The sequence below is a fragment of the Lepidochelys kempii genome, chromosome 3 (assembly GCF_965140265.1).
Source record: "Lepidochelys kempii isolate rLepKem1 chromosome 3, rLepKem1.hap2, whole genome shotgun sequence".
Classification (NCBI taxonomy): Eukaryota; Metazoa; Chordata; order Testudines; family Cheloniidae; genus Lepidochelys; species Lepidochelys kempii.
Window position 1 is genome coordinate 107,911,411 of NC_133258.1, and position 14,252 is coordinate 107,925,662.

General features: G+C 48.7%; 1 protein-coding gene across 2 annotated transcripts in view; it reads left to right on the plus strand.

Moving 5' to 3' along the window:
• The window catches only part of VTA1 (vesicle trafficking 1), a 75,822-nt gene that overhangs the window by 52,167 nt on the left and 9,403 nt on the right, over nucleotides 1-14,252 (plus strand). For both annotated transcript variants that reach the window (XM_073337486.1, XM_073337487.1), the window contains exon 7: nucleotides 1,660-1,740. In XM_073337486.1, coding sequence (XP_073193587.1) covers nucleotides 1,660-1,740 — 81 coding nt within the window. The remainder of the gene's footprint in view (nucleotides 1-1,659; nucleotides 1,741-14,252) is intronic.

Below are 14,252 nucleotides of genomic sequence, written 5' to 3' on the forward strand. Positions count from 1 at the left end.
CGAGGCTGCCATTACCACCTTGAGCATTCATATCACCCAGAACCAGAACTACATCATAAGCATAGACCTGGTCTGGTACATCTTGCAACTTGTTGTAGAATGCACCCTTTGCTTGTTCATTATGATCATTGGTAAGTGTGTAACACTGGATGGTAGTTACTTAGCATGATTTGTAACAAAACGTGCTCTTGTAATTCATGAGTTGACTGGTTCCCATTCTTGTAGAGCTTATGTGTTGCCTTTTGGTCAAGGACTATTCCAACTATCTCTTTAGGAGTATCATGAATAGAGTACCATGATACCAACTGAATTGATTTCAAAGTAACAGCCGTGTTAGTCTATATTCGCAAAAAGAAAATGAGTACTTGTGGCACCTTAGAGACTAACCAATTTATTTGAGCATAGTGAGCTGTAGCTCATGAAAGCTTATGCTCAAATAAATTGGTTAGTCTCTAAGGTGCCAGAAGTACTCCTTTTCTTTCAACTGAATTGAGTATTCCACATTCAGTCCATCTCATTTTCTCCCTCTGGGAATACCATTATTGAATTGAGTCTGACTCTTAATTACTTGACTCAGTTTCCCAGTGAACCCACATGGTTCTCACATTCCAATACCTAATTTTAGCGGTTAGGATCTCTTGTTTCAGGTGATGAACTCCTTAACAGGTTTCGTCTACCACCCTCAGACCTCCATTTGAACTCAGTGATTCCAAAAGGCTGAGGTCTCCTTCAAGCTGGCTTAACTGAGACAGACTCTCCTGTATCTGGGTTTTTCCATAACTACAACTTTTTTAGATAAACTGGTAGTTCATATGACTCTCAACCTTAGATCCATGAATCCTTATCCTATATGGGGTTCCTTCATCCACCATCCGAGACACACAACTGGTAGTTTAAGATGCCCCAGGAAAATGGCATGGTTGTAGGGTGATAAGGGGTTGTCTGCATGTGTTGGGGGGGAGTTGGTCTCACACAGAACTACCCTTATCTCAGGGATCAGAGAAAGATTTGAGATAGAGAAGTGCTGTCTCTCTCACTGAGAGCACAAGACTTCGGAGTGAGAATTGTATTTTCAAAGGAGCACAATCCCAGATAAAAAATGTTCCTTTTCATTATGCAACCATCATGTGGAACAACTTTTCTGTATCTCCTCATGTCTCAATCCTTAACTCTTCTTTTTGACCTGAAATTCTTAACCCTCTTTGAGAATACACATATGCTACTTCTATTCTCTCCTCCCCAACCCGTTTGCTTTCTCCTAGTTCCTTGTACTAATTTTCCCTAAAACTCTGAATCTGGTGACCACCTGTTCCCACTGGACCTTTTTTCACACCAACTTTTCCGTACCTGTTACTTCTATGAAATATTGTACTGAAATAGCTGTTCTTGAATGCGTCTTGATTTCGTCTTCATGAAAGGTGCTATTTAGAAATATTTAAACGTTCGTAGCCAACAAATTATTTTTCAGAAGTACTTTATAAATGTTTCTGAAGTTCTCCTAAAGTTTCCTTCAGTTATAATTATTTCCGATAAAAGCCAGTTCGGGATTGTTTACACTATATAAGTAACACAATTAAACCTCCTGTTAACAACTTGCTTTTTAAGTCTATAATTAAAAGTAACATAGTATAATTCCACTGTTGTTTTGCTGATTTGCAGGTGTAACAAGTAATACCATTCAACCCACTCCACAGAATATTCCAGCTGTAGATCCTTCTCTTTACAATGCTCAATCTGCAGGTAAGACAATGGCATTTATGTTTTTGCTTATGACTTATTTTGCACAAAAAATAGTTTAAGGAGAAACCGAATAAAATTTCAGTAATGTTGACAATTTATAAATAAAGAGTATTGCTGTTTGGAGGTAGGGACTGCCTTTCTGTGCTTGATGCCATCACTTAGCACATTCTGAGTGCTAATGAAATGCAAACAGTTTTTAAACTGTTGTTATTACCCTGATATATAACTCTTGGCTATTACCTCATTAAATCCCCTAGCTAATGAAAGCATGGTCTGTACTTAGAACAATGTTTCTGAAAAGCCCAGGTGCTGCAAAAGATAGAGTTGGGCGATTTAGGTAGGTAATACTCCTCCTCTGAATTGGTATTGAACTAATGAGCTATTATTATGATAGGGACTCTGTGCTCCTATTTTTCAAATGAGTTTTAGAGCCAGCCAGTTCAGTAAAAATGATTATTCTTGTGGTGTGGCTAAATTCCATGTTGGGTAATCACGGAACATTCCACCTACCTAAAATGGCCCTCACAGGGTCAATTTAGGTTATTATTCAATTCCTTCCTAAAATAATCACACAAAAAAGACATTTCTGTAGCGTCTCTGCTGCAGAATACCTGTCATATTTCACACCAGAGACAGCACATGTCAGTTGTAAATAATCCCTGTATGAAATGAGCTAACTTAATATAATGCCTCCTGATTATGCCTGTATTTAATTATCAGTCACTTAGCCAAAGTTTGCTTTGAATCCAAAATATATATTGCCATCTGTCTGTGGTGTTATATTAGCACCCATTGCCATACTGTTTCTCTATTCATAAGTTGATTGTTCTCTCTGTATATACATATGAGCTAACCTTAGCAAGAAACCATACTCTGAGAAAGGTGTGGTCTGACTAGAAGCCAGAATCCTCCTAGCACTGACACTCCGTGAATGAGTCCATTAACCTTTCTGCCAGACTTTTCCATCTGTAAAAGTGAGGTAGTACCAAGACAGGTTATGTTGCTATGTAAAACTTAGTTATAGTTAGTGTTTCTGTGTGGCTGGTATAATTTTGATACTGTAACAGGCCAGTCCTTGCTTCCAGACAGCCCCCCAACCTGAAGCAAATACTCACCAGCAACCACACAACAGAACCACTAACCCAGGAACCTATCCTTGCAACAAAGCCCGTTGCCAGCTGTGTCCACATATCTAATCAGGGGACACCATTATAGGGCCTAATCACATCAGCCACATTATCAGAGGCTCGTTCACCTGCACATCTACCAATGTGATATATGCCATCATGTGCCAGCAATGCCCCTCTGCCATGTACATTGGCCAAACTGGACAGTCTCTACGTAAAAGAATAAATGGACACAAATCAGACTTCAAGAATTATAACATTCAAAAACCAGTCGGCAAACACTTCAATCTCTCTGGTCACTCAGTTACAGACCTAAAAGTCACAATATTACAAAAAAAAAAAAAACTTCAAAAACAGACTCCAACAAGAGACTGCTGAATTGGAATTAATTTGCCAACTGAACACCATTAAATTAGGCTTGAATAAAGACTGGCAGTGGATGTGTCATTACACAAAACTAACATAAAACTATTTCCCCATGTTTATTTTCCCCCCTGCTGTTGCTCACATGTTCTTGTCAACTGCTGAAAATGGCCCATCTTGATTATCACGACAAAAGGTTTTATTTTCTCTCCTGCTGGTAATAGCTCACCTTAACTGATCACTCTCGTTATAGTGTGCATGGTAACACCCATTGTTTCATGTTCTCTGTGTATTGTGACAAAGTTCCTGCTCTACCTTGGTGGGTCTTGCGCTTATTGGCGGATTTGCTCGCGTTGGAGCTTCACGGCAGCCCTCAGCTTGGCCGTTTTTCTGAATTCACAGTCCAGGTCGACTCCTCCTGTGTCTGATCAGGAGTTGGGAGGATTTGGGGGGAACCCGGGCCCACCCTCTACTCCGGGTTCAGCTGAACCCTCCCCCCAGCCCCCCCCCCCGAGAAAGGGGGTACCTGCCGGCCCGCTTCCCTGGAGGGGGGAGTGGAAGGACCCAGCCCCCAGACCCAGCCGCTTGCTGTTTGTCTGCGGACCCGTCTCCGGCTGAGAGAATTTCTTATCTGCTCCGGCATCCCTGGAATGCGAAAAAGAAAGCCCGGAACAGACAGAGAAACAGCCGTCTACTGCCTATTGGCATTTTAACAACAGCCTGTTGGAGGATGAGGGCTTTGTGACGTCCTTCTGGGAATTCAGGCTGGCCTGGCGAGGGCAGCGGCGTGCCTTTCCCTCAGCGTGGCGATGGTGGGACCTGGGGAAAGTGCGCACCCGGCTTTTCTGCCGCGACCACACCTGGGGCACCAGCCGACGGAGAAATGCAGCGATAGACCATTTGAAACGGGAGGTCTTAGAGCTGGAGAGATGTCTGACCACCAGCCCGAAGACCCACTCTTCTGCGGATCGTGCCAGGAGAAGCGGAAGGAGCTCCGGGCCCTTGAGGACCATCGGGCCCGGGGTGCCTTTGTTCGATCCCTCATCCGCCTCTTTCGGGTGATGGATCGCGGCTCCTACTTTTTCTATGCCCTGGAGAAAACAAGGGGGGCCAAGAAACACGGCACCCCCCTCACGGAACCGGCAGATATGTGCAGGAGGGCCTGAGCCTTCTACGCAAGTCTTTTCTCCCCAGATCCAACCAACCCTAGTGCTTGCAGAGTGCTTTGGGAGGAGCGCGAGCGACCGAGATGGGCAAGAGTTGCCTCTCACTCTGGCCGAGTTCTCAGAAGCCCTCCGTCGTATGCCCACTAATAAGTCTCCAGGCGTGGACAGGCTGACCGTGGAGTTGTACCGCTTGTTTTTGGACGTCCTCGGCCCAGACCTAGTCACTATCTGGGCCGAGTCTCTGCAGAGTGGGGTCCTCCCTCTTTCGTGCAGGCAAGCTGTGTTCGCCTTGTTGCCGAAGAAGGGGGACCTCTGCGATTTACGAAATTAGCGTCCCGTCTCGCTCCTCAGCACGGACTACAAAATCGTAGCGAAAGCAATCTCGCTGCTGCTAGGGTCTGTGCTAGCAGACGTGATCCACCCAGACCAGACCTACACCGTCCTGGACCGCAGTATCTTTGATAACCTATTTCTGGTTCGGGACCTTTTGGAACTCAGGCATAGAGACGGTCTGTCGTTCGCCCTCCTGACCCTAGATTAGGAGAAGGCGTTGGATAGGGTGGACCACGGGTACCTCCTGAGCACTCTGCAGGCGTTTGGGTTCGGACCCCAGTTTGTGGGTTTTCTCCGGGTGCTGTACACTTCCGCAGTGTGTCTGGTTAAGCTCAACTGGACCCTGACCGAACCGGTCAGCTTCGGGCGAGGAGTACGGCAGGGGTGCCCCCTCTCGGGCCCCCAGCTCTACGCTCTGACGATCGAGCCCTTCCTCTGTCTCCTCCGCAGGAGGTTGACAGGGTTGGTCCTGCGGGAGCCGGAGCTGCGGCTGGTCCTGTCGGCGTACGCTGATGACGTGCTCCGCGTGATCCAGGACCCCGGCGACTTGGCGCAGGTGGAGGCTTGCCAGTCCATCTATTCGGCAGCCTCCTCTGCCTGGGTCAACTGGGTCAAGAGCTCTGGCTTGGCGGTAGGAGACTGGCGGCAGGCGAGCTCCCTCCCACCCGCACTTCAGACCATCCGGTAGAGCGTGGGTCCACTGCTCTACCTTGGCATTTACCTTTCTGCCACGCATCCCTCTCCGCCGGAAAACTGGGAAAATTTAGAGGGCAGGGTGATAGGGGGGCTCCAGAAATGGATGGGACTTCTCCCATGCCTCTCCCTCCGAGGGAGAGCGCTGGTGCTTAATCAACTAGTCCTGTCCATGCTCTGGTACCGGCTCAACACCCTGGTCCCGGCCCCGGGTTTCCTGACCAACCTCCGGACATCGATTCTGGGGTTCTTTTTGGTCAGGAACGCACTGGGCCCCTGTAGGGGTTCTTCATCTACCCCTGAAGGAAGGAGGACAGGGCCTGAAGTGTCTACACACTCAGGTCCGTGTCTTCAGCCTCCAGGCCCTACAGAGGCTCCTCTATGGTGCAGGCAGTTCGGCGTGGAGCACACTGGTGCACGCCATCCTGCGCCGCATCCAAGGGCTCCAATATGACAGGCAGCTCTTTTATCTCCGTCTGGGAGGTCTTCCGCGAGACCTTTCCGGGCTGCCGGTCTTCTACCAGGACTTCCTCCGGACTTGGAAACTGTTTTTAACAACCAGGTCCGTGGCGGCCACCGAGGGGGTAGTTTTCCTCGCGGAGCCCCTGCTACACAACCCCCAGCTCCATGTGCAGGTGGCGGAGTCCCGCTCGGTGCGCCAGAGCTTGATCCTGGCAGAAGTCACGAGAGTCGGAGACCTCCTGGACTACGACCGGGGAGACTGGCTGGATCCCCTGACGCTTGCCCGGCGCATGGGGCTCTCCAGACCTCGCACCCCCGGCGCATACTTCAGGAGGCGAAGGCCACTTTGCCGCCCACTGCTCAAGCTTACCTCGACCGGGTCCTGCTCGAGGGCATGTCCTCTACCCCAGGCCCGCCGGACCCTTTAATTGGACCCCTGCCCCGCAGACCCAATCGACCCCCTCACCCCTTCACTGCGAGCCGGCTGCATGAACTGCAGCTGGTACGCTTCCAAACTGCGCCAAGGAAACATCTATACATGTTCGTGCTCCACAGCCTTCACGCCCTCACCCTAGTGTCCCGCCCCAACACAAAGTGGCGAGACCTTCTGCCACCTTTGGAGGGTGAGCAGCCCCGGTGGGCCAGCCTATATTCCACCTTGGTTCCGGGGCCTGTCGGGGACATCCGTTGGCGGCTCCTTCACAGAGCTGTGAGCACAGGCACATACCTGGCGCATCCCAGATATTTGTCCCTTTTGTGGTGTGAGGGAAACCCTGGCGCACGCATATTTGGAGTGCGCCAGTCTGCAGCCCCTGTTCCAGCTCCTCACAAATCTCCTATTATGTTTTTGGTTGCATATTTCCCCTCACCTTTTTAATTATGCACTCCCCATCCAGGGCCTCACAAAGTCGCGGGATCTCCTAGTTAACCTCCTCCTGGTCCTGGCTAAAACGGCCATCTATAAAACCAGAGAGAGGAGGTTGGCCGATGGAGCTTCCTGTGACTGTGGGGCCATTTTCCGATCCTCGGTCTGTTCACATATCCAGGCGGAGTTCCTCTGGGCTGCGTCCACCAATTCCCTTGATGCTTTTGAGGAGTGGTGGGCGCTGTCCGAGGTTCTCTGCTCAGTGTCCCTGTCCGGGTCCCTTTGTCTGACCCTTTGATTGGGGGAGAGAGTAAGGGACCCCAGCCCCAGCTATTGCTGCTGCAGACACCACCACCTCAGAGGGGTCCTTTCACACGTGGGTGCACGTGCGCCCCACCCCCCGGATTGTCCACCCCACAGCCTGCCCCTCTTGTTGGGTGCTTTCAGAGGAGGGAATTGTTGGTGACACTTGGGCGTGGCGCCAGATAACTCGAGGGGGTGGAAGACCACGAGAGTCGATGAAGCCCCCTCGCTCTGGGCCACCAGGTAACTCGGAAGGGTGGAAGACCATGAGAGTCGAGGAAGCCCCCTGCTCTGGGCCCAGGCAAGCTTGAACACTTCCCTCCCCTGAAGCTAATGAGAAAACACTTGTGATTGGTTGCTGTGTTACGCATTGCATATGCTGCTGTTTTTACCTTGTAAATGTGTTATGCAAATAAAAACATCTTTTGCTTCAAAAAAAAAAAATTACTCTTCTGTAGCCATCTGGCCCGACCTTGTCACAGTATATAAAATCGTCCTACTGTATTTTCCGCTGCATGCATCCGATGAAGTGGGCTGTAGCCCACGAAAGCTTATGCGTAAATAAATTTATTAGTCTGTAAGGTGCCACAAGTACTCCTGTTCTTTTTTCAATAAACTAAGAGACCTAATTAAAGGTGGTGTGGTACATTATTACTTAAAATACATTTTTTTCTTTGAGATATGAAAAGACTCCTTAGCAGTCTGCTCTTTGAGTATAATTAGGATTGGAAGGATTAGATTTTTTTGTTGGTACATGTCAGGAAATATCAATCTACAAACTGGCAAAAAAATTACCATCAACAATAATCTAAATTTATAGATAAGCAAAGTAAAAAAAAATGCTGTTTGAGAACTTATTAGTGTTTGATGTAAGGATACTTACTGTGTATATTTTGATGTGATATTGACCATTTTTGTTTTAACAATATTAAAGCTTTCTCTTTTTGGATATCAGGGTCTACTGTCATTAAAAATTGTTTGATTCCCCCATTAATTTCCCACATCGGTGAAAACTTAAATTGATAAAAATAAAAAAAAGCTTTAAAATAAGCATTGATTTTATCCATCAAAATTACATTAAAAATCAAATTCTGCCAAGCCTAAGTATAATGAATTAAAAGACATTAACTGGAATTTCGTATTTGAGGATGTTGTCACATGAGGATGCCACATAACAGTGCCATTTTGATGTGTAAAAAGCAAATTTCTGTGATAGGAGATGTGTTCAAAAGATTGCAGATGAGTAGGAGTTCATTAATACATTCATCTTCCCCATTTTCTTTAGAGAATAAAAGGCATCCCTCTGAATAATTCTGAATAACATATAATGTAGTTTCAGAGTAGCAGCCGTGTTAGTCTGTATCCGCAAAAAGAAAAGGAGGACTTGTGGCACCTTAGGGACTAACACATTTATTTGAGCGTAAGCTTTCATGAGCTACAGCTCACTTCATTGGATGCATTCCGATAATGTAGTGTTTCTGGTTACAGTTGCTCCTATTGTTGAGTACAAAAACATGGTACTGTGATTAAACCATTTGTGTGCGCAAAGGTTTCATAAGCCCTTTCGCCTAAATCACAGGGCATTATTTATTTTTACACATGTGAACTGCCCGCTGCCCTCTTATCTCTGGGAGCCTGAGTTCAAATGCTGAATTAGGATATAAAAAAGAATTTGAATCTCTGTGGATTCCCCCTACATGTGATGCAGTTCAGAATGATTGGGAACCTCTACTACAGAAACATTCAGCACTGGGTTAGTAGTGAGCATTGCAAGTCCTGATTAAATTGATCCATCCTCATTTAGGTATTCGCATGCCCCCTTTTCAAATCATCTCAGTATGGTCTTGATCCTCCAGTGGGATAAGGAGTAGCACCAATAATGCTGAGCAGAGCGAGATAACCCTGTGGATCGCCAGTTGCTCCTGATCCAGAGAGCTACACAAGTAGTGGAGATGATCTGCATGCGCTCCCCTCTGCATGAGTGCACAGAGGTCATGCCAGTTGGCAGAGTCAGGGTATGATGCCACATCCCCTGCGGATACGCAATTGAGGATGTAGGGCGTGTGTGTGGAAGTCCATGTCCACCCTTCCTAATCACCATCTCTAAATTCCCGTGTGCCAACTGGTTGCAGGCATTGATGCCATATGCACAGACAGGAACCAGATGGCAACCTGCAGAGAGGGGTAGGTGCCCAGTGGCTCTAATCACAGACATCTCTGCTGGTAAAGGGGCACTTCTAGAAGCTGGCCAGCCCATGATATCCCCACCTCAGGCAGACAGAGAGGTAACCTCTGAATTTTCCTCTCTGAATAGTTGCAGAACCAAGCATTCGTCTGTGGCACATGCACTGCCTCTCTATGGATAGGAACCTGTCCCTTGCTGCATGGGCAGGCTTTGGATCGCATGCTGTGCCACAGGGTGTTCAGCACGCTCGTGCAAGGCTCTCTGAGCACCTCCTTCGTATTTTAAAAGAAAATGGAGGTGGTGGTGGGTGGGTGGTTGGGTGGTTATAGTGGGACAAGAGGAGTGGTTGTCTTACTGAAGGAAACAAAGAAAGAAGAAATAAGTATTGCTTTTAGTTTGCCCAAAGTGAGGCATGTGGTAATTGTCATATTTATTAATCCAGTTTATTACAGTAGTGCTTAAAGGCCAACCAAGAATGGGACCCCATTATGCTAGGGTAGTCGACGTTTCTTCTCCTGAAGAGCTTGCAGTCTAAACAGAAGAGAGAGATACAGGGTAGGGCAAGGGGTACAAAAGCACACACACAGAAATGTTCATCATTTTTCTTGGTCATTTTTATTTGCTCCTGGCCTTGTGGCTCTCAGTTTTCTTCATCCATCCGGATGTAGAGCAGGACATCCCTTGAACAATTGTGACTTTCCTCAGCAGCTTGTTGAGCTCCTTGTCATGACAGATGATGAGCTGCAGGTAATGGAGGATGATCCTGGTTTCCTCCAGTGTTGCATGCCAGCTCAAGAATCTCAGCTGTCAGATATTCCAGCTCCATGGCCATGTAGACTGGGGCTCCTGCCCCAGCTCACTCCACATAATTGCCTTAGCAGAGAAGATGGTGCACACAGTCCACAGGGAACTGCAACCCAGCCCTCAAGGAACAAGACTTAGCCTTAGCTTTTGCTTTGCCTCCCTGCTTCCCTCAGCCTGCCATTGTAATTTACGCTCTGACAGAGCGACCTCCCAATGAACACTGTGATGGTAGAAAATGAAAATATCATGTTTGTGCCACTGTTTGGGGAGGGGGAAGAGACGGGGTGGGTCTGTTTACTTAAGTGGGGATAAGCTAAAGGGAAGGGAAGTGAGGGGAGGTTAGGTGTGGAGTGAAACTGAGGGACTGTAAGGCACGGGGAGAGGATTGGCACAAACAGCCAATCAGCACAGAGCAGAGTTGCAGTTCAAAACTGCAGAAAATTCTCTGAATGTCCAGAGGTCCCTGCTTTGGTTGCTTCCACTCCGCCTAGCTAGAGCGTCTGTCTAGCTCCTCCCTGTAACTTTCCCAAAACACAGGAATGAGCGTCACTGTCTTAGCTATGGCTACACTAGAGATCTTACAGCAGCACAGCTGAACCGATGGAGCTGAGCTGCTGTAAGCTCTCAAATGTAGCCGCTCTAAGCTGATGGGAAAGAGCTTTCCTGTCGGGTCAATTCCTCCAGCCCCCATGACCAGCAGTAGCTGTATTGTTGGGAGAAGCTCACCCGCCAACATAGCACTGTCCACACTGATGCTTAGGTCGGTGTAACTTATGTCATTCATGGGAGTGGCTTTTTCACACTGCTGAGTGACATAAGTTATACTGACATAAGTGGTAGTGTAGACTTAGGTTTAGTGTCTGTGAAAGTTCTGACTCCTACAGTCAAGAGTTGCCCATCTGGTTGACAGTTTCATGGTACAAACAAGCCAGAACTGTGTAGCAACTTTGTACACCACCTGCATATATTAGTTCAGTTCAGTTTAGTCATTGTTTTTGTTAGCACTAAATTTCATTAAATTTATTCACAGGTTACGTGATGTTTTATATAAACTTTGTATGCTCCCATAAGCTTCCTTTGCAAATGGCATAGTGTAGTAAAGCCACCTTTACCACCTTGTTGTACAAGTGATCATATTTGAAATTAATAACCATTTTGGTTTGCCACCCACAAAACAGAAATAATAATTACACATTTAAGATGGCTAATGTAAATGAATATATCTAGGAAGAAAGAATGTAGCCTATACTTTCATGATGGGGCACTCTGTCCTGAGAAGCAGCGATTCTGGGGAGGGGAAAAAAAAAGATTAGGGAGTTGTGGATAATCAGCTGATCATGAGCTCCCAGTGGGGCCCTGTGGCAAAAGGGATAATGGAATCCTTGGGTGCATAAACAGGAATCTCAAGAAAGAGTAGAGAGGTTACTTTGGCACTGTTGTAACCGCTGCTGTAATACTGTGTCTAATTCTGATGTCCGCCGTTCAAGAAGGATGCTGATAAATTGGAGAGGATTCAGAGAGAAGCCACAAGTTTGATTAAAGAATTAGACAACAAGCTCTGTCAATTTAGCTTAACAAGGAGGAGGTAAAGAAGTGACTTGATTACAGTCTATATGAACGTACGGGGAACAAATGGGCTCTCTCTGAGCTAGCAGATAAAGGTATAACATGATCCAGTGGCTGGAAGTTGAAGCTAGGCAAATTCAGACTGGAAATATGACCTACATTTTTAACAGTCAGAGTAATAAACCATTGGAATAATTTACCAAAGGTTGTGATGGATTCTCCATCACTGGCAATTTTAAAATCAAGACTGGAATTTTTTTTGTTCAAGTACTTGTTCACATTGATGCCATTCTAGGTGTGTGTGCACCCACGTGTGCAGCTGTCAAAGATTTTTGCCTTAGCGGAACTTGTAGGGCTGGCTGTGGTGCCCTCTAGACTGTTGTATTCGTACCACAGTATATCAGGCGCTGCCAGCTCACATCCTCTAAGTTCCTTCTTACTGCCCGTGGTGGTCATTCGGAGTGCCTCTCTTGCTTGACAAGAGCTAACGGTTTTCTTCCCTTGGACTCTGTGTCTTCGGGCCTCTTGTACATTGTTGATAGTGTTAAGTAGTTAAGTGTTAGTTAATAGTTAGGGTCCCAGCGGGGACTTTGTCCCAGGCCAGGCGTGCCTCGTTCTCCTGTGTTTAAGCCCTGCTTGGACTGCAGCTGGCCTATGCCTGTGAGTGACCCCCGTAACAGCTGCCTTAAGTGCTTGGGGGCGTCATACATCAAGGAGTGTTGCCAGATCTGCAAGAACTTTCAGCCCCGCACCCAAAAGGAGAGAGATATTCACCTCAGGACTCTCCTGATGGAGTCCACTCTCCACCTGGCTTCTGACCCTTCCACACAGGCCGTACCAAGCGCCTCGGCCTCTGTGCACAGTGCGTCCCCAGCACCTGGCTCTTCGCGGCACAATTAACCGACGCTGGTACTGAAGAAGAAGGCTAAAAAGAACCCTCCAGCACCGAGCAAGAAGGCCCAGAGGTCATCCAGCAAAGGACCCGGGCCTGCCCGCCAGCCTTCTCCAGAAACACGTGCCTCCATGACTGGGGCTCTTAGCCCCCTTAAAGGTCCGCCACCGACTCCTAGGAGCGGAATGGGACCCACAACCCGGCCTGAACCGTCATCCCAAACCAAGCTGCAGAGTGTGCACAGGTCTCCATCTGCTCCTATGATGTCTTCGGTGCCACAGGAACAGGCTAAGGGTCCCCAAGAGGGCAAGCCCACTGTTAAGACCCCTTTGGGGGCGGAGCAGCACCACTGGTCACCAGACAAGAAATGTCAATCTCCACTGCGTAGAGCAGTGCTCTTCACTATTTTTGAAGTGGGGGCCACGTTGGTAAAAAATCTTCAATGTGAGAGCCACATCAACCTGACACAGACATTTGAACACTCCGAGTTCTTTGTTCGTTGATATGGTAATATTACCGTTATTGATAATATTGTTTGGACTGCAGGAGGGGGCATGGGAGGCTGGCTCTGGGAGGGAGTTTGGCTGCCGGAGGGGGCTCAGGGCTGCAGGAGGGGGTATGGGTTGCGGGAGGAGATATGGAGTGCGGGCTCTGGGAGGGGGCTCAGGGCTGGGGCAGAGTGTTTGGGTGCAGGAGGGAGTATGGGGTCCTGGCTGCAGGAGGGAATACGGGTTGCAGGAGGGGGTATGGGGTGTGGGCTCTGGGAGGGGACTCAGGGCTGGGACTTAGGGTGCAGGAGGCGGTGTGGGGGGCTGTCACTAGGAGGCTGCAGGTTGGGTGGTGGAAGAGCTATTCAGAATCTGCCATTGAAGAAAGTGGCACTTACTTTGCGCGGCCCCAGCCCCACGTCGCTCCTGGAAGGGGCCAACACACCCCTGCGGCCCCTGGGGGGCCACATGGCTCTGCGCGCTGCCTCCACAACTCCCAACTACAGTTCCCCGTTTCCAGCCAATGGAAATTGCGGGGGCAGTGCTTGCAGGCAGGAGCAGCACACTGAGACCTCTGCTCCCCCCATTACTCCCCAGGGGCGTGCTGGCCCTTTCCAGGAGCGACGTGGAGCCGGGGCCGCCCAAAATGGCGTGGGGCCAGGGAACAGCATGGGGCCAGGGAACGCAGGGAGCCGGCCTTTGCCGCAGCCCCACTGGAGAGCGTGATCAACAGGGAGCTGCACTTAGGGTCCATAGGAGCTGCCACTGGCTCATGGGCCTTGCCGTGAAGAATCCTGGCTTAAAGAATCCTGAGCCAGGTCCCAATCTTGTCATCGGTCATATGGACTTTCCTCCCGGGCTCCTCAGCAATACTCTACTGCACGGTGTCTACGCTCCCCATACGATGACCGGTAGCCTTCACCCTCTCACCGATCTACCTCTAGACGTCAGTCCTGATCGCCGACACCATGGGAAATCTCCCTATCGTATTGCTGGTGTCCCCCCGCACCGGGACCGCTCTCCCCGGTAGAGTCATCAGTCAATTACGTCTGGCCAGCAATCCCCGGTAGCCATGACCGGTAAACAGACTTAGGCGTCGACAGCTCCTCCCTGGTTGCTGGAAGGTGGTTCCTTTGGCATGGAGGCCCAGTTCAGCCCATCGCCCCAGTCTCAGCGACGGGATTGGGCACTGGAGCCTGCTTCATTGTCCATGACACCGCAGTGGCAGCAAGGCCAGTGGCCAATGTATTGGAGAGCAAGGGGCG